Source organism: Oculina patagonica, chromosome 2, assembly GCF_052425735.1.
Source record: "Oculina patagonica isolate OP01 chromosome 2, crgOcupat, whole genome shotgun sequence".
Taxonomy (NCBI): domain Eukaryota; kingdom Metazoa; phylum Cnidaria; class Anthozoa; order Scleractinia; family Oculinidae; genus Oculina; species Oculina patagonica.
The window spans coordinates 30,887,009-30,907,167 of record NC_135759.1 but is presented as its reverse complement, the minus strand read 5'-3'; the positions used below and the strand labels follow the sequence as shown (position 1 = coordinate 30,907,167).

Genomic DNA, 20,159 nt, shown 5'->3' with positions numbered 1-20,159 from the left:
TTCTTCGGCTTGACTGTCGTCTTTCCTTGAAGATATACTTTGTTCTTCTGGACTGGACTGACTGGACTGTACGTGAGGTAAATTTTTAGCACCATTTGTATTCTGGAATAAGCTTTGGCAGTTTAAAGCAGTTCCCTCTATAAGTATTTCAGATCTGTCGACGCTCTTTTTTGTCGAGTTTTTGATTATATCCACTGTCGTTGTTACGTGAGACGCATTCTTCTCAACTCCTTTATTTGATATTTTTTCTGCTTCAGTCTTGTATCGTTTCTCGTCCTTTTTAGATTCGATATTCCGCAACATCAAGCATCGTTGTAAATCATCCATTGCGCAGCCACCATTTGCGACAACAACGAAAAAGTTTTGTTTCGTTGTCTCTCCTCGTTCAGTTAAAAATTTCCCAATCATTCCAACAGGAAAATTCTTTAAACGGTCCCTTCAAAGCGATTGCGTAAATGCGAGGGAACCTTTTAAAATCACATCGCTAAATGCGTCAGGATTAATAATTAGCGGTATTTTCCAAAACACAAAGAGATTACCACAATTGGCCCGTCATAAAAGCATGCAAATAAAGACAAGTGATAAAGTAATAACAGGCGAACATCAGTATTGTTTAGTTTGTGACAAGAATGCTTCCCAAGAGAATGTGTTTATTAAAACACCTTGAACCCACAGAGCGCTCATTGTAGCTGTAAGTGGTTGGTCGCAACGCAAAGTGCCTGGACAAAGAGAACAACATTTATGACGCACGAATTTTAGTCTTTGCCTACAAACGAGGAACTAAAAGAAAGATTGTTTGAAAATGCTTAACGTTGTTTTAAATTGTTGAACTAGCAAGTAATAAATCAATAGAAAAATTGTGTTAGCCAACTCTAACAAATGGATGAACGAACAATTAAACTGAAAAGCTCAAGTAACCAACAAACTTACAAAACAAAGGGCCGGTGCTAACTGACGTAAACACGTAAACAGCAAATCAAATTGATACCACTTTATAGGTTTTTTCCAGACAGTTGTCCACATGTCCAGATAAATTATCACTTTTACACCGGAAAGGATGTTTTAGTTTTTGTGATTAGAGTTTTTTCATTGCCTTTAAGTTTGGTTTCGCCTAATTAGTCAAAAAAAAAGGTGTTAAATATAATTAATTTTGGTTTGCTTAAAAATACTCGTTAAGTAGATTTGGCGCGGCGATTTGTTCAATACATTATACCCTTTCGCCGGAAAAGTTTACGTGTTTTATTTGCATGAAAGCAAGCCATCATGTTATGGTTTTGGCACGAAAATGTTGTACTTAAACCAACTAAATTAAACGTAAATATAATTAAGAGAGTACCCCCACACCCGCGATTACATAAATAGTAAATCCACTTTTGGGTATTTATTGTCGACAACGAAACTGAATGCAGTGAAGAATCGAGAAGAATTACATATGAGCGCCAACACATTTGACGAGACTACACGTAGCCGGAAAATTGCACTGATATTCAGTTTAGCACAAAAAGTCAAATAATCGCGGTAGTCATAAGTCAATACGGTTTATTTAGTAATAAAACATTAAAAGCCCTGACACCGAAGAGACATGTTGCAGCGGCATGTCGGAGGGAGAGGTATAGAAAAGGTAAAGTCTGCGTTGGAGCTAGTGGCCCATCGGGCCAGAGCTTATCCCGGTTTCAGTGGCATGAAGCGACTGGGAGTATTTTTACTCCCCCTGGATGGGATGCTAGTCCATTACAGGGTTATCCCCAGCATTAAATTTGCCCGTCCCATTTATACACCCGGGTGGAGAGAAGCACTGTGAGAGTTAAGTGTCTTGCAATTGCCAAAGAACACAACACTATGACCCCGGCCAGGGCTCTAGTCCGGACTGTTCGATCCGGAGTCCATCGCACTAACCATTAGGCCACTGCACCTCCCATAGCACAGGGAGATGTAGCAGGGACATAATTGCAACATTTACACACGCAAGTAAATGTAGCGGGACATGTTGGCAAGTCCCATCATGGCACAATGGAACCACTACACATATTCTTGTTACTACTAATGTACTTTCTACATGTTCGGAGATGAATATTTTTGTATGCTGCAGAATCTCAGCAAATGTGAAATAAAAGAAGAATTCACTTAATACCATCTTCTTCGACAAGAACAGATACAACAGCAACAGAAAAAACAACATGAAAAAACAACTACTTTTAACTGTCCACAGTTAAATGGCTACCTGTACAAATCTATTAAAACGTAGAAAACGTTCCACAACCGTAAATCATCAATTAAGGCCCAAGGAGATTCTTTTATTCCATTCCTTCTTCAAGCATATTTGGAAGGAGGACATTTCTTGTAAAAGGCAAAGCTAATGTTCAGTTGAAGCGGAAACATTAAACAAATTCTTAAAAGGTAAACCAACTTTAATTGCCTGAAGTGATAGATGTTTGTTTCAATAAGTATAGAACTAGGTCTATAGTGTGCTTTTGATCTTAACATTAGCTTTGATAATATTTAGTAACTTTAAAATTGTCTGTAATGTAAAATTGCACGATGTTGCAACTGTGTGGAATAAATACAGATTCATTCATTCATTCATTCATTCATTCATTCAGTCATTCATTCATCCATCCATCCATTCATTCGTTCAGTCATAAACTCACACAGGATTTATAGACTATTTACAAAACGTTCTTTTAAAAATGATTTAAAACAAATTCGATTTCAAAATATCACTCTTAACAGACTGAAATTGAGGATTTAAGAATCCCTCTTTTCTCTTTCTTTTACAAATTAGTGGGCTTCATTTTTTATCATCTCCTAACACTGTCCACCTCAAGAAGCCTTTCAGTGCTATTAATAGGTAAAGTATGTTTGATACTCAAGTGTTCTTAAAAGTAAATTAGAAAGTAAAATAACTGTAATGCAATTTTAAATGCATTATAGAATACATACATGTACATATAGCATTTTCAAGGCAGTCTTGCCTAATTTAAATTTCACTAAATGTAGCACTATGCTATGGATGGTGAACCTTAATTAGTCATAATCATTTGCAATTTTAACCATCCTTGACCATTTTTGTCTTATTTTTAACTTATTTAATCAATTAGGAGGTAATTCTTCTTACAGCTAGCCTGCAAAAGCAGACACAATTCCAGCTTTTGCCTGTCTCTCTCATTTTCCGGCAGAGACAAGCGAAAGCTGGAAATGCGACTGTGTTCGCAAGCTAGTACACAGCAAAAAAAGGCTTAATATTGTGACATATCTTCCTTAATTAACTTATTACTACCCAAACCTTAAAACTCCCAACTATTTTAATAACTTAAGCACATATCAACCCTCCAAGTTTATTTTTTTTGACAGTGGCCATTTGGCCACTGACTGGTCGCCAGTGAAAAATTTTAGTCGCTAAATTAAGCTCATGCTTTCAATCCTTCTTCTCAATTTTGGTTCCAATATAGTCGCCAGCTCCAAAATGTTAGTCGCCATGGCGACTAAAATGGTCTTAACTTGGAGGGTTGCATATTCAAACAGCCATTTCAAACTTGAAATTTAAACCAAGCATTTCAAACTTACATTATTAATATATTTATTTTACAAATAAATATTAAACCTTTACCAGCTGTTACTGAGAAAATCTTATCAAATTAAATTTAATTTATTTATTTATATTTTTTTATGAAAGATCGCCCCAAAAACCCTGTGCCTGTGTGTTGTAATAAGTTTCTTCCAATAAAGAATTATTATCATTATTATTATTGAATTATTCCTTTTTTGGTTATCTCACTTTCATACAAGATAACTGTACTTCAAGGATTTAGTAGACAATTGAAAATTAAAAATTAACATACATGTACATGTACCTCTCAAATGGCTTACAACATCACCTGGGCAAAAATACCTATCTATTGTTTTATAACAATATGTTATAACATATATAAATTCTTTATAGCAATATAATTGCCTTCATTTGCTATTTGTTTGATTTTATAAAATATAGACTTTTAAAGCTTTGGTTTCAAATTTTTCCATTAAATTCTCACTACAGTGTTGTCTATGGCATGACAAGTCAAGCAAGCCCATGAGCAAAAGTTAACTATATAAACAGTGTCCATAAGAACAGCTTTTTATATTACATGTACACGTACATGTAGAAGGACTGCATTTAAAAATATATTCTTGGTTAATCTGCATGTACAGTACATTGTATAGTCTCAATTTTGAAGTTTGACAGATTACAATATGGTCACTCACATGGGCTACCGGTAGTTGAAATGTTTTAAATAATTTTCATATTTTGCATATATTTCCACAAGTTGACTGATAACAGCAATTCCATAATTTAAATTAGTTAATAGGATTAATAAATAAACAAATTAAATTATTTTAGTTTAAATTACCAAATCTGAATCCCTCCACTCAATAAATTAAAATAATTACCAGTATAGTGTGTATCTGATTGACAGTCCACTGATAAGTTTACACGGGGGACTCTTGCGAATGAGTTCGTCTCACCTCTTCAGCACTTTGTTCCATTGACAGAGACAAACTCGTCACCAGTAAATCTCCATCATCAGCGTTGACATCTACAGCATAAAACTTAGTCTTCTTCCTACCTTTCAATAGTGGTTCTTGTTCACTAGCATCGTGTTCGTTTCCAAAGTAGAAAACATAATGCTGCCAGACAAGGATGATGTTGAATAAGAGTGTGACGACAGCCAAGGCCATCTTGGGAATGTTGCCAGTCAGCTGAGTGTTACTGTGTTCGATGAAGCAGTACAGATCCATTTGTAGCAAGCTAAGAACTCCACCTCCAAAATCAAGCAACACTCCACCAATATGGAATCCAGCTGTGGACTTGCGTTTGAAATTAAGCCACACTTGAGGAGAATACTGGAATACAAAAACAGTGTAAAAAGAGTTCAATATTAAATTCAACAGTACATAAGTGTTCAGAACTGCTTTTTGTTTTGAAACAATTGTGCTTCCAAAAAAAAACCAATTGAACAAACTAATCTCACTTTAATTTGTTTTTAATTTAGCACTTTAATACAGTTGCTCCACCTTCCCAAAAACCCCACACCCTAAACACTGGACTTGCAACTTAGACCAGAGCCTGCACGTAGACAGGTTCCCAAGTGGGGTAACAGGCAAAAATAAAATCAGCAAGTCAAGCACAGTCTGACGACGAAGACCTTGTGAGTAGCCTGTACACTCACTTTAGATACCACCAGACAGGATAATAGATTATGAGGTAATGATCGGGTGAGTTAGACTGTTTATCAATAGCAAAAATGTACATCAGGCGATTTATGAACTATCTGACACTACCGTGGAATTATTCGAAAGTAACTACCCCCCCCCCCCCACTAAAAAAATTAACATCAAAAAATTGTGGCTGATTATTAATCCTGGGGGAGGCAACCTCCACTGATAGTAGTGCGTCCACAACCATTCCCCCCCCCTTTTTTGCTCAGCCCACCGAAAATATTAACACTCCAGGTTTAATAAATTTATTTTTCCAATCAATAGTTGAGTAAAAGGTAAAATAATGCAACTTAACAACAAGGGAAGGTATCAAGTATGTCACAAACCATTATGAATGCTCATGAATTTGTGCTCCATCAATTTCACCACGTAAACAATACCCACATAATTTTCATCAAGTTACAGGAATGTACTAGCAGGAACTTTCTTCAAATTAAAATTGGAAACTGTTGGATTTTGAATGGAACCTATTAACAGGAATGTTTCTTCAAATTAAAACTGAAATAACTAACAGCATACTGAGATATTAATACAGCATACTAATGCAGCAGTGGGTCCTGGTGTAGAAACAATTTATGGTATCTGCCTAGCTTTCCTGCCCTGAGTCAGATATATCAGAGAAAATTTCCTCTACACTGGCTGATTTTTCCATGCAGTAGTCCATCTGATTATGGTTTTTACTACCCGAACGTAGAGAGCCTCAAAGACTTCTAATTCCGAAAGTAACAGGTGTCCCTACTTTTGGAATTTTACGGCATTAGCAACTTTGGATCTTCGAAGCCTGATGAAACCAACAGAAGAAATGAATAACCATGCTTGTTCAGTTTCCTTTTCCTCTATTTGTTCTATAGACCTTGATACCAAGCTGACTTTCGAGGCCGTAACCAGATTTTTGCCCTAGACAAGGCAAAAGTAATATCCCTGAATATCCCCGACGGGAGTGGATAATAAGATAAATGTATGTAAAAGTTGTGAGCACTGAAAGCGTGAGCCACCAATGAAGTATAGGAACATGCCCAGAATAGTTTGAAATCTAAAAACTATAAAACATCATTTTCATGAGGTATTTCTTCAGAAAAAAAATCAATATTGTTCAACTGGGGATTACATGTATTTTCCTAACGAAACATATTACGTTTTTAATTTTAGGTTAAACTCTCGTCTTGCCTCTTGCTAGTTACAGCCCTGAGGATGTTCTAAATTTACAGTGGAGGGGGTCAAGGAACAGGAGGGGCATGGAAGGCCGAAGTAGAAGAGGGGGCAGGAGGAGTGGGGGTAGGAACCGGGAGAAATTAGAATTTTGCAGTATTTCATAGAATTTTGTAATAGAAATAGCACAAAGTGGTGGGAACCACTAATGAAGGGGCAAGAACCTGAAGTAAAAGGTACAGTAAACAGGAAGCACAGACCCTCTGTCCCCCCCCCCCCTCCCCTTAACAATGTAGTCAAACATCCCTTACACTCCACCCCCACTGTAACACTTTTTCTCTGAATATTTTGAACTGATAAAAAACTTAAAACGATACACGCTGAACTGCTACCGAGAATTCAAAATTTAAACGTTTCATAATGTATCTAATATGACCATCTCATGCATTTTTAACGTGCAAGTATTGACTTAACGACGCGTTAACGATAATACAAAAAAATAACCAGGCTACAATAGGATAAGCATTATTAGCCCGCACGTGGCCTGACTTTGATACAATTTACTGTGCTGTAATTTAGAATAACTTACCGTTCCGAATGACACAACCAGTTTTACGTATCCACAGTACTGGAGGACCAAAAACCACGAGCCGACCCCAAAACAGCGAAGAACAGTTAGCACGGCCAGAGCAAGCAAACAACCAATACAAACAACGACAGTGCTACGATGAATTGTCTGTGATCCTCGATCATACATCAAGCACTGTATTCCCTGAAAACTCGTACATATAAACGCTACGATAGCGAACACTACATCCGTTAACTTCACAGGGTTGTCCTCGTTCAGATCGCTCAGAACTAGCTTCGGGTCGAAGTACACCGCCACATTGTAAATCAGGTATGTTACATAACTGAGGAGAAAATAGCCCAACATATCGAACGAAAAGCCCACCACACATTTCCGTCTCCAGTTTTCGTATATCTGCGGGAAAAAGGATACTGTCCAACATAAGAAATAACTCCAGCCAACCACATCGGCCAAAATGATAAGAACCGTCGTGTTCGCCATTGATTGCAACTGCCGGCACAGTCGTGTTTGGCGGCATGCGGCAAGCCGGACGCGCCAACGTGACGTAAAATGGATTTCAACCAATGACTGGATTTGTTCGGTTTATCTATTTCTTCTTGAGCTGATTCTTGACGTAAAAGTCTCTCTTTAGTTTTGCTTTGTATGCCACAGCTATTTGTCATTAAATTATCCTGATCAATCCCTCCGGACGGTTGAATATGAAGGTGTCACACAAACAAAAAGAACGCGTTGCGTTACATAAGGGACGTTACATAGATTGGACCGGGGGAGGGTGGGGAATGGGGGGTTGGGGCGAGGTGTCCTGCCATTTCCATCATTTTACGCAAGATGTCGAGAATAAAAACTGGTTTTCATTTTGGTTTCTTTTTTATCCTGTAAATCGATTTTGATATACTATTGGTTGTTACGAGTCTAACTAAAACCGATTCCAGATATACCATGAAACCATAGCCGGTTATTGGTTATTGCAGGTTATTGAGATTATTAATCGGGCGTGGCCGATTTATAGTTTACCCTTTGGGCGTCCTAGACGATAGTCTCCTGTCGGCTAAAAATGACGGGGATAGCCTGGGCCAATCGGTTTCATTTCAGTTTTGACAGTAAATCGTTGTAGGAACACTGGGTCGACTTTTGGGCTAATCTGCAATCTGGTTCTCTTCTTTGCTTCGGCGGGAGGACAGAGAAAAAAGCTTAAGGGGTAAAGTACTAATAATCACCATTGTGAAACTGTAGTTGCTTTGACAAGTTGAAGCTATTTTTGTAAATAAAAGGGGTAACGTCATTCATGTCACGCAATGTTTTTGTTGGAAACTTTGAAACTAGACGCTTTGCTAGTTTCTACAAATAGCAGTGTGATCTTGCGGTACATTTTTTTGAGGCGGACTCCACTTTAAAACTATTTTTTATATATTTAGCAAGAAGTATGTCGATTTTCATTTCCGCACAGTTGGGCGTCAAAGTCGCCTGTCACAAAGAGTAGAATGTTTGCACAACTTGGTTTGGATATATTTTAGATTTGAATAGTGACGTCAGTAAGACACTTCTCAAGACGTCAGCAAAACATTGGCAATGTACAGTATTGGTGTGAACTTGAGCTATCAAATGAAAAGATGACTTGAAAATGAAAACTTCGAATAATTATAATTAAATACCAATTGAATTTTAGATGAGAAATTCCGGAAGTGACATCTGTGTTCAAAATAGGAATTTTTGTACAACTTAAAGTTCCGAAAAAAAAGACCACATGTTTTGTAAAAATCACAGACAAACATGATCAGGAAAACAAAACAGGCCAATGGGTTTTTATTCACGAAAATACAACTTTCTTAAGAAAGAGTTTTTAAACAAGACAATGGAATCGAATTACATTTCATACGAAATTTGCATACATTTGAACTTGCAAAAAAGAAGTATCTCTGCCAAGACATAATAGCGAGACCTTACATTAATAATTATTGTATTCTGATCTGATTGTTATTTTTTATGCATTAACTATTTGAAAGTGGTTCTCATCGATGAAAACAAAACGGTTTTTCATTCACTGCTTGAAGTATTTATAGACGTGAAAACATTCGCCTAATCAAATTACATTCTGCACGAAATATTTTGTTTTCATTTGTAACGAAACTTTGAGGAAATTGAAATCTTTGTGGACAGTACTGGATAAAAGCAGTTCATAGAATTGAATAAGAAGATAAGAACCATATTGATAAAAGAAATTTTAAAACTTTATTTTGGCTCATTTTGATGAAATTCAGGATTTTCAAAGACTGCCAGTAAACGGCTGTATCTTGTCAGTCTCTAACGATTTTGCTACGGTTTCGAACGAGCTAATTTTTCAACATGTTATCATGGTAGCGGGCAGAAGTCGGTTCGTTCTGAATTTTTCAATACGGTATACAAGTTACAGGTCAATATACACACCCTCTGTACAGTAAAAAACGTTTTGGGAACAAACCATTGTGAACTTATTTTCTATTTTGATCAGTAAAAATCCTTAGTACGACATGGGGATTGTTATCAAGTTCGTTAGTACGTTAATACTGCAAGGTGTATAACCTCAGAGAATTATTATCAAGTGTGTTTTGTTTTATTAGCGGTTTATACTCTAAGGTCATGGTATGGGAGATCAAAATTAAGGCAAATTTCTGTTATCATCTGATTGCTTGGCACAGATTAGTACGATACTGAATTGGTTAGGAAATGTAAACAAACATTAAATTGAATGAGAGTAGAAAGGGAGGGACAGGTGGGGGTGAAAGGCTAAGGTGATGGAAAGGGAGGGAGAATTAAAATCCATGCTTGGTTATATCACGCAACCTTTGACTTCTGTTGTTTTCTCACAAGAACAAAACTTTTAAAGGTGGGGTTCTACCTGAATTTGAATGGAACGTTAAGAGATTTAAAGAAGGGATTGAAGAAAAGAATGGAAACATCACCAAACAGTTGACCCCCTCGCAAGAGCACTCCGGGTTGTCAGGAGACTGTTTGGTGTCCGTCCACCAATTTTTAACTTCAAATTCAAATTTTAAAATCACATTAAATCTCCAATATTTCTTATTTGTCTAAATTTTACTAATCCTTTGAGAAAAACTATCGCCTCCCAGACATCCCCCAAAATCGTCCAAAAATTAACAAAATACTGCAAAACAAATATATATGGGATAAGTAAAGCTTTTTTGGATTCCTTGAAACGCGGCTGAAATGGTTTTCAGTGTTTTCCAGCCCTTATATTTTGGGTCAGTACTACTATTCTTCACCAGTTGCTATTACAGTAATGGTATGAAACAAATACCTAATCATTTGTCAATAAGTTGTGATCATTTTCTTGACAATAGTAGTTATCTGATTAGGAGTTGTATACTGTTCCATTAAAGTGTAAGGCTGGAAAATACTGAAATGCGTCAGCCACCTAAAGCGTTGGAAAAATTGGTCTTTAGGTAAAACCCCGCCTTTATTATGTATTGCGAAAAGGCTGCACTTTGCTAAGTGTTACAAATTTATATTTTCTAGACGTCTAGTTCAATCGTTTATTTGTATTGTGCGAAATATATTTTTATAAATTGAGACCATTATGTCATTAAGTAATAATGCAATCTTGAAAACATTCCAGATTTTCATTATTAAATAGAAACACGAAAAATTCAAATTTGGGAAAACAAGCCTGTCAAAATGACGTTGCCATGGTGATTTCAAGTTACTGGCACAATAACTAATCCTACCAAATTATTCCGAGATAAATTTTAGATAAACGCGCAAAGTTTGGCAGCGTTTGGTTGAATCTTGAAAAAGTTATAAGCGTCCAAAGTCAGCGCGGGCCTCAAAAGCCCCCTCCACCCCCCCCCCCCCCCGGCCTGAATAGGTTTAAGTGACTGTTTTTCCAGTGATTTTTACTGTACTGTACCCTGCCTTTCAAGTCAAAACAGATAGCTAATTATTAAGCGCCCGATTTTAAGCTTCTCAAGCTTCTCAAGCTTCTTGTTAATATTAGGTTTAGGGTCACAGCCCACTAGAGGAATCTTTTCAAGGTTTTCTTCAGTAAAAACACTTGAAAATTGCATGGAATTTCTGACTTGAGTCAGCCATTCGTCATACCTTTAATTGCACAACCAAGATTCTCACTGAGGTATTCCTGCGTAAGTCTCCTGAAAGAACGGAACGTATTCCAGTGATGTTTAGATCCGGCGTTTTCTTCGCCTTTATTGCTGATGGCATAATCTCTCTTTCGCCCTTGCTTGTTAGCTGTCGTTGAGTAATTGTCATTTTATGCGAAAAGTAAGAAACCACAAATGTTATGTTGCGGACGATATCAAAGTCGTTGCACTTCGCTTCCACTGTTTCACTATCATACTGACTTTTGTGCTTATATTAGCAGCAATACTTTGCGCTTGACATTCCGTTTCCTTTGGCAAGCTGACTTCACTGTAAACAAAACTATATCACGATCATTCATCACTGGAGCAACACTAATTATTGCTAATAATGTCTGGGCGATTTTATATTACCGAAGGTCGAGAATATTGTGAGAGTTGCCTAGCTTGTCTCTTGGTTGGTTTCTTTACAAATTAATTGAAGCCAAAAGCCCATGCTCATTATTCATTTCTTGATCTAACTTCTTGTAAGGAGACGTGAAATTAATAGAATCTCAGGATTATTCCAATCAATATTTGGGGAATTAAAGTCGCCTGCGACTGTCACATCGTGTTTGATAAACTTGTCATCAAGCTTGAGCAACGAGAAGTCGAGTTCTTCAAGGACTTTTAGGCAAATCGTGTGTGTTTGGCCGATCAAAGCATGCGAATTGACTGATTGATTTAGAACGCCTCCCAGTATTTTGGCATTGACTCCAGATAATTATCTCACAACCCTTGTCCAAGTCAGCACGATGGATAGCAATAATATCTCCCGGCCTTCTATTATAGCATCGCTTGCAAAACACGCTGCCATTATTCCCCTTCCAGTTTCTCCTTTCCAAGAATCGTATAGCCGTCTGGAAAGATCTCCAAACTTGCAGCTGTCAAGTTTAGCCAACAGTTTGTATGTCAAATTTGTTTTCATCGATTGCTGGCGCGATGTCTGCGCTTGTTTTTAAGCTTCGGCAATCGATAATCAGACATGATGAGAAGCATGTTCCTGCTCACAAAACCACAGCCGATATGGGAGTGTTACGAATATGATGCAAGACCTTGAGTGGGATACACTCAGGAACTAAGAAGAAGGTTTTAAAGATAGTTCAAAGTTCTTGATCCATCACCTCGATGACCAAAAAGATGTTTTTAAATATTCATATTTTCCCAGAACTATCGCTGGCTGGAACTGCCTCCCCTTGGAGATAGTTACCTCTAGCCAAATTTCCGACGTTTTCTTTTATACTCGCTTAGTGTTTTAGCAAGTTTTGAACTCTTATGATTTTTTAAAAGTTTTACAGTAGGTGTAATATCGTAGGATTTTTACTGACTTATGTAGATGTAGCTTGTCGTATAGAAAAAAGTCCAAACTCGAGTTTCCAGCAATAGCACAATAGACCATATTCGTATTCTCGGTATTGGACTGGACCTAGCTTGCAATGGAGGCTGATGCGGGAGAATTTCATTAAAAACAGCTCCATGTCATTTGCATTTGATTGCAAGCTAGTTCCAGTCCGATACCGAGAATACGAATAAAGCCCATTGCACGATGTCGTCGCTCTAATTAATGATAAAAAGAAAAAGTGAAGGATTCTGGTAGTTGTATGACGCCATCATGCAAATCGCCTATCCTCTATTTTAATTGCCCATAATGCACTTTGTTTGCCCCCCAAATTTTGCATAAACTATTGTTTTGGAAATATGCAGTCCTCCCAAGAGAATTTGAAAACAATAGTTTATGCAAAATTTGGGGGGCAAACACAGTGTATTATGGGCAATTGGAAAATAGAGAATTGGTGCAATTTCAGTGACTTTGGGACCGTCTCTGCTCAGTGAATCAATTAATGTTAGAAGCCTGCAATCCAAAGCCAAAACGCTTGAAACTTGGTAGAAACTGGTAGAAACCGGCGAACTAATTTAAATGTGCTTGCGAAGCGAACCGCAAATAGCGGGATTTCAAAATCACCCTCGATGTCGAATTTTAATTTTTAAGTTATTCCAAGGTACTTAATTCATTGGTCCACGCCTCCTTCAAACCTTTACTTGACGTTGTTGATAATCAGTGCTTTGCACTTTGGAACCGTGTTGTTTACTAATAATTATAAAAGTAATATATAATTATAATAAAAACCTTCCCAAAATCCTTTGCAACTGAAAAATCGTCAATGCCAAATAACTTGGTCAGTTTGAAGTCAGTAGGAGTAGTACGTCGTTTAGAAATATCCCTTACCATAAAGTACTTCTTGTATAAGTCGTATGTCAATGACGTCATTAGTCACGTGACTTTGCTCAGAAGTTCGTATTTGCCTACTGTGACGAAAATAGTTTGTTACTGAAAAAACAGTCATTGCAGTTTGAAGCACATTGGTGTGAGGCATTTTGGACTGCCGAGGTACCGAAGAAAAACAAAATATAAATATTAAGGGGGCTCTGTACAATTTTCAAAAAATGGGAGTCTGGGTACAAGTACGTATCTGGCGTTGCATTAAATGTGAGGTAACAAGAAAGTACATGTTGGTAGATACTTATACGTTAAGTACTTTTCAATCAATCTCATTGTTATGACGTCATCGGTCACGTGACCAGAACAGATCACATTTTTAAATTCGCTTGGAAACTTTACTAGAATCTCTCCCTTAGGATATTTTTAAACGAAGTTGTAGTATTTCAAAAAGTATTTTTAAAAATGGCCATTATTTCTCTTTCCTGAAAAATACGGCGGTAAAAAAAAACAAATGATCGGTGCTCAACTCAGCGACCAGAGAAATCCCGAACATGCCGGCCGTTTCAAATTCACCAATCAGGTTCTGAGCCGCGGCGGGCTGCCGCGAAATGCCAAGCGCTGATTGGTGAATTTGAAACGGCCGGCGTGTTTGGAATTTCTCTGGTCGCTGAGTTGAGCACCGATCATAGTCAGAAAGCTGTATGCATGATTTCAGCGTGGATTTTCTCGGAAATTGTTGGAGGGATGAAGTTCAAATTCGGCGAAGAGATAGAGCAACAACTCACCGATCGATAGCCGTCGTCAGATAGGTGAGCTTTTCAGAAGTTTGGCGTTAATTCCGGTTTGAAGTGGAGGAGGTCACTGCTGTCGGCCGCCGACTTGCAATCCTTGTCTCCTCTTTTTCTATTACCGGCCTTCGGCCGGCTAAATCAGTTAAAAAGGCGCTTAAAACGGCCCGCGCAGGCGAAGAAATGCAACAATTGAGTCGATAAACGTTTCATTCAACTTTATTGAGATATTTAGAGCGAAATGTAGTTTAGATATTTAATTTCAAGAGCTTTATTTCAGTAGCCCTTATAGATTTCAAAATTTCTTTTGTTCGTCTCGTGTCAACAATAACAATTAACTACGAACACATAGGGTGGTCTGCCTGTGGTTATCGAGGACAGTTTTGTCGATGTTTTTCTTCTTGACGCGATCAAAACGAGTCCCCAAACGTAGGGTACACCTCCTTCATTTGTATTCCCGATAAAGAAAAATATGGAATGAGTAGAAACGTGCGAAAACGTGGGTAACAGAAACTTTATACAGGAACCTGAGGTGAGTGTTTCGTGTTTCTCATTGAACAATGATTTTTTTAGACTGGTAAAAGCTGATGTTTTCGACGTTTCTCATGATTATCAATTTAGCTTACTGGAATTAAAGCCGGGCTAGGCGTAATTTAAAAGAGTAGATAGTGAGATTCGAACGATTCGATAGTATTAAATGGCAGTCATTTCGTCGAGGCATGCAACTGTTTATTGATGTCCGGGATTTATGTTCGTCATCTGAACTTTAAGCTACTGTTTTTCAAATTAATAAGAATTGCATCCTTTCATTATTTATACGTGCGGAAATGTTTCTCAAAATATTGAACAAGTGGCCATTCTAGGCTGCAAAGAAAAATTAATCAGGAAAATTTGATGTGTTCCCTTTGAAATTGGAAGAAACATTTCAGCTCAGTGTGATCTCTATTTTTTTTTTAAGTTAGACTACAGACCTCTTGCAGTCAACCTGGTAGCTAATCTAGACTTCAATTAAACAGTGCTACTCACGTTTTGGAATGCCTCTTTGGGCAAGTTAAATATCTGAGACCATTTCTTAACTTAATATTTGTTCTTCCCATGATGTTTTATTGTATATATATTACCTTTCCTTTGCATTTTGTGGTCTACAGGTAATTTTTGGGACTAATAAAATGCCTAATGTTTTGACAGAACATTTTGGATTACTGTTCAGTGAGTGAAACTATGGATTGTAACAAGTTCACTACAGGTAGTTGTTGATCTCTTAGTTTTACACATATTAATGTGACAGTCAATTCTAGCAATTTCCTTCCAGTTCTCTCTACACACATTCATTACCTGAGGCATTTAAGATCTGCTTTTTGACCAGACATTTGTCTACTTTATAAAAAATCTGTTTTACATTTTTAAGGCCTGTATTTTCAGTTGTTGGATGACCTTCAGTAGCAATATAAAAATTTGTCAGGCCTTAAACTTAAGCAAGCCAGAAAACCCTAATCCCAATATAAAGCTAACTGCAAGCAACATGATGTATCCTTTGGCAACCAAAGTGCTTTTAAGGCTAACCAGAGTACTATGTAGGCTAACCAGAATCCTATGTAGGCTAACCAGAATCCTATGTACGCTAACTGGAATGGCTTGCATGGCTCGCATGTTTCATGACACATAAGTGCCATACAAGTCAGAAATACCTAACTTAAATAAAATTAATATCATAACCTCAAGCCACCTCAGCTAATTATACTCAGGCTTACTAAAGTACTGCTTAGGATAACCAGGGAGCTTTTTAGGCTAACCAATGTCCTACTTATTTATAGTGGAATGGCTCTTTTGTAATACATGACATTTTTCTGCAATACTTAATGAAAGGAGGTGTGCAAAGAAAATTGATTTCTTCTTTTCATGATCCAGGAAGACTGAGCAAAGTGAAACCATTACATATAAGCTTAACCAAAGTCCCATGTTTCTTTCGAAACAAGCACAACAAAAAATTAAAATCCATAAATGTCATTTGGCTATCTAGCAAGTGGAAAAAAATATTGGACCCACTAGCCCAACATTAAAGCAGCCAGGTTTTTTCACACACTGAAAAAAGCCATTTAATTTTAATATACAGTCTGCATGCTGGAAAATAGCAATTTCATAAAAAAAATAGTTTTTGTTTGTTTTGTTTCTATTTACAGGTGACTTGAAGACTTTGGAAGGGCATTCCTGTAAGTCAAAATGAACTCAAAAATACACACTTTGTCAATGTAATAAAATTGTCACATGATTGATTCCCACATGTTGCCAGTTTAAACCTGAATATACATGTACTTTAGTGACATTTATGGCTCTTTATATAATATGAACATTACAGAACCCAATAAGGCTACATGTCGCGCGGAATATCGCCTGATACTTAGCCATAAAATCAGACGATATTCCGCAAGATTGAGCAGGATAATAATGTTTTATTATTCCACAAATTGTCAACGAAACACATTTTGCAGAAAGAAAAACTGTAATCATTATTATGCAGTGCTTTACCAGATTTCGGACGAATCTTTGCAACCTGCGTATATCGCAGGATATCTGTTATGTACGGATGACAGATATCGTTAACATTTTAACCATATATGAGCAGCGCGCGCATGTGTTGAATAATAATGACAATTACATGTAAGTTTTAAAACCATTCTGAGGTTCATGACAAAATTTTTTTGTTTCAATAAAAACATGCAAAAATAATGAAATAGAATAGAGAATTTACATTATTATTATGGCAGACCATAAATGTTACTCCAGGTTAATGTGTCCAGTTAATGTGTCAAGTTTGTTTTTGCAGCACAGGCTTGATTCCACAGGGAGTGGTTTCAAAAAATATCCATACATGTACCTCCCCCAAGGATGGTTCTTTGGTTTGGACCCTCCCACCCCCTGGGATTTCCAGTTTAGCTTCATACTTTCTTTTAAACTATTGAGACCCCCATCCCCCATCCCTCCTGGGAATTTTGCGGTGGGTATGGATATTTTCTGGAACTGCAGAATGTAGGCAAGTAAGCTGCAGATTAATCTGATTGATACACACTAATCTATTTTACATTTAAACCTGTTTTCTATGGGATATATAATTATATATTGCTTTTACCGGTTTAACTTGTAATAATAATAATAATATTAATAATAATAATAATGGTTTTATTGGTAACATTTCTACAGAGTAACTCTACATTTACCAAACTTACCCTAACCTAACAAATAAAATGATATTTACAATTAAAACTCTATAATCGTTAAATTACTGTATACTACTATGCTATATTATACTATATTATACATTTAAAAATACTATACTATTTAAAAAGCTACAGGAGATCAATCTGTTGGTTTAGTTTTCTTCAAAAAGGAAGCGCTTTACTTCCCTGCAAAATACATCATGGTCCGCAGTGTTTTCAAGGTTCGTGGGAAGTTTGTTAAATGGGGTAGCGGCATGATCTTGAAAGGTGTTAGATATTAGTGGGATTTCTACTTGAATACCACTGTTTGACCTTAAGATTCTGGACGGATTGTGGACAGTTAAACGTAAGTATTCGGGCCAAAAAGGACTATACAAAGCTTTAATTATGCACTAAGTTAAGCAAATTCAGTTGTCTATGTTCTTGTATTGGCAACCAGTTGAGAGATAGGACGTCGTCTAGAGAAGCATATCTCTCCACTACAAAACTCGCAGCCGCCTTTTGCCCACGCTGAAGACGATTTACGAGGTAGTCCGGAAGGGCGTGGTAGATTACATCGTTGTAATGAAGTTTAGACAACACAAGTGCTTAGCGCTTGCACAATGGTCCTACGTAGGGTGAAGGAAAGCATTACTTCTTACTTCTTTCAGGCCGAAGAGATGAAAGATTTTCTTGTGCTGATGTGACGAAAACTTGCAATACATGTTTAAAAAACAAGAATGTGCTGTAAAATACTAACATTCGGTCGTAAAAAAAATGGTTAAAAGCTAGTGTGAACCGTGGAAAAACGATGGTTCAGTGTCAAAACCGATATCGCACGAATCGCTTTTCGCGTGAAATTTAACGTGGAATTCACGAGTCAGGTAATGGATTTAACTATAATATCACCCTTAAAAGGGGTGGGTATTTCGTCAAGATAGCTGGCACATTTATGCGGCAGTTGAGGCGGACAGAATAAAACAGCAGTTTCAGGAGCAAAATTAAGAAGTCGCTATTTTGTAAAATCTACGGTAAGGATTATCATGTAACTGGCTGTGGGTGAACTTGAACTGTTTGCCAATTTGTTTGAGGTCATTACAAAAAATTTCACCGTGGTATATTAAAAATAATCGCGTTTTATTATTCAGAAAACTGCTCATAATTAGACAAAACTTGCTTGATCGTCAAAATTTTAATGATTTTACATCAATTCAGGGTTCTTCTGTCAGGCTTTGTATTTAAAAATTCTAAGAAATAGCGAAATGTTTTCCTTTCCAAAAACGCGCTTTAAAAAGGGACCTGTCAGAGCAATAAATACCAGTGGGCCACCTTTAAAAATCAGTCTGCCCATTATTGCTGATTAACGCAAGTCAGTTTGTCTTTATCGTTTTTGCCTTTTTTAGTATTGTCGTCCCGAAGATTTCAGAAGATGACTGTAGTGTTGTACATTTGTATAGACATCCGGGACTCTCATAGCGCGGGAAACCGTGGTCACATGTCAAGCGAAGGATTGTGTTTTGTATGCTTAGTGCGTATGTGACAGTGCTACTTTGTGAGATCGAGTTGCTGGCCTTTGTGGCCTTTAAGAATACTACATTGGCGACGAGGATGGTCCAAATATGACTGAGAAGCACTTACCGCCGTTGGATTTAACCGGACCGGCTTCGCAAGTCGCGGAGAGGTGGCGTAAATGGAAGCGTGCGTTTGAATATTATGCCGAGGGAAAGGGCATCGAGAATGTTCGTAAGAAGACATCTCAACTCTTGCATTTCGCCGGGATGGAAGTACAGGACATATTTGAAGATCTACAAGACCCTGGCCCTGTCCCAGAGGAGGGTGACAATGCTTACAAAATTGCCATTCGCAAGCTGGACTCTTACTTTCGAGTCGAGGAGAACATTCCCTACGAACGCCATGTTTTTCGCCAACTTACACCACAAGATGGAGAGACTGCTGACCAGTTTATGGTTCGGCTAAGAAAACAGGCCCGACACTGCAATTTTGGAACGAGTTTGAACGACAATTTGAGGGATCAGCTGATCGAGAAGTTAACGGATTTTGAACTGAAGAGAAAACTGTTGGAACAAAGGAATATTACACTAGAAGAGGCGCTAGATAAAGCTCGTGCATGGGAAGCGGCGGGGCGACAGGCAACAAACATGACGGTGAGCCCACCGACACCGCAAGTAGAGGAAGACAGTGTCAATGCAGTCAAGACGAGACAAGGAAAAAGGGATGAGAAAAACAAAAAGTGCTACAATTGTGGAAGAGAGGGGCATCTGGCAAGGGACTGGAACTGCCCAGCGAAGGGAAAGAAATTTGCAAAATGTGGAAGGTATGGTCATTTTGCTTTGTGTTGTCAGGGAAATAGTGATAGTTATGGAAGCAAAAGTAAAACAAACCAGCGACGTCCAAATCACAATACTAACTTTGTGGGTGATCAAGAGGTATCTGATAGTGAGGAGGACTGTGCTTTTGCATTCGCAGTGACTGAGAATAGAGAGGAAACATGCAATGTAACCAGTTCTAAAGAACCAGTAGTAGAAGTAAGTGTTAGTGGCATTACAACAAGAGTGCTTATTGACTCTGGCTCAGTAAGCAACCTCATAGGAATGAAAGAATATGAGGAACTTAAGGCCTTACTGCGAAAATGGAAGATTGCCGCAAGCGGCTGTATGCATATGGTGGAAAGGAGCTAGAAGTAATCGGTCAGGTTCAAGTTGAGATCTCAGCGGGTGACAAGAAGATAAATTCACACTTAGTGGTGACCAAGACTGGAAGATGTCTGCTGGGTCATGAAACTTCAAAGGCCCTGGGTCTGCTACGAATCGG

General features: G+C 37.7%; 2 protein-coding genes across 2 annotated transcripts; one reads left to right on the top strand and one right to left on the bottom strand.

Moving 5' to 3' along the window:
- Positions 1 to 2,287: 2,287 nt before the first annotated feature.
- Positions 2,288 to 7,663, bottom strand: LOC144644093 (cystinosin homolog). The gene is made up of 2 exons (XM_078503512.1): positions 6,995 to 7,663; positions 2,288 to 4,881 (listed from the first exon to the last, which is right to left on the bottom strand). Exons 1-2 carry the CDS (start codon positions 7,472 to 7,474, stop codon positions 4,468 to 4,470), a joined length of 894 nt encoding a protein of 297 aa, XP_078359638.1. The 5' UTR covers positions 7,475 to 7,663; the 3' UTR covers positions 2,288 to 4,467.
- An 11,172-nt stretch (positions 7,664 to 18,835) lies between these two features.
- LOC144642291 (uncharacterized) lies at positions 18,836 to 19,943 on the top strand. Its single transcript, XM_078501262.1, has 2 exons — positions 18,836 to 19,879; positions 19,938 to 19,943. Exons 1-2 carry the CDS (start codon positions 18,947 to 18,949, stop codon positions 19,941 to 19,943), a joined length of 939 nt encoding a protein of 312 aa, XP_078357388.1. The 5' UTR covers positions 18,836 to 18,946.
- The last annotated feature ends 216 nt before the right edge of the window (positions 19,944 to 20,159 follow it).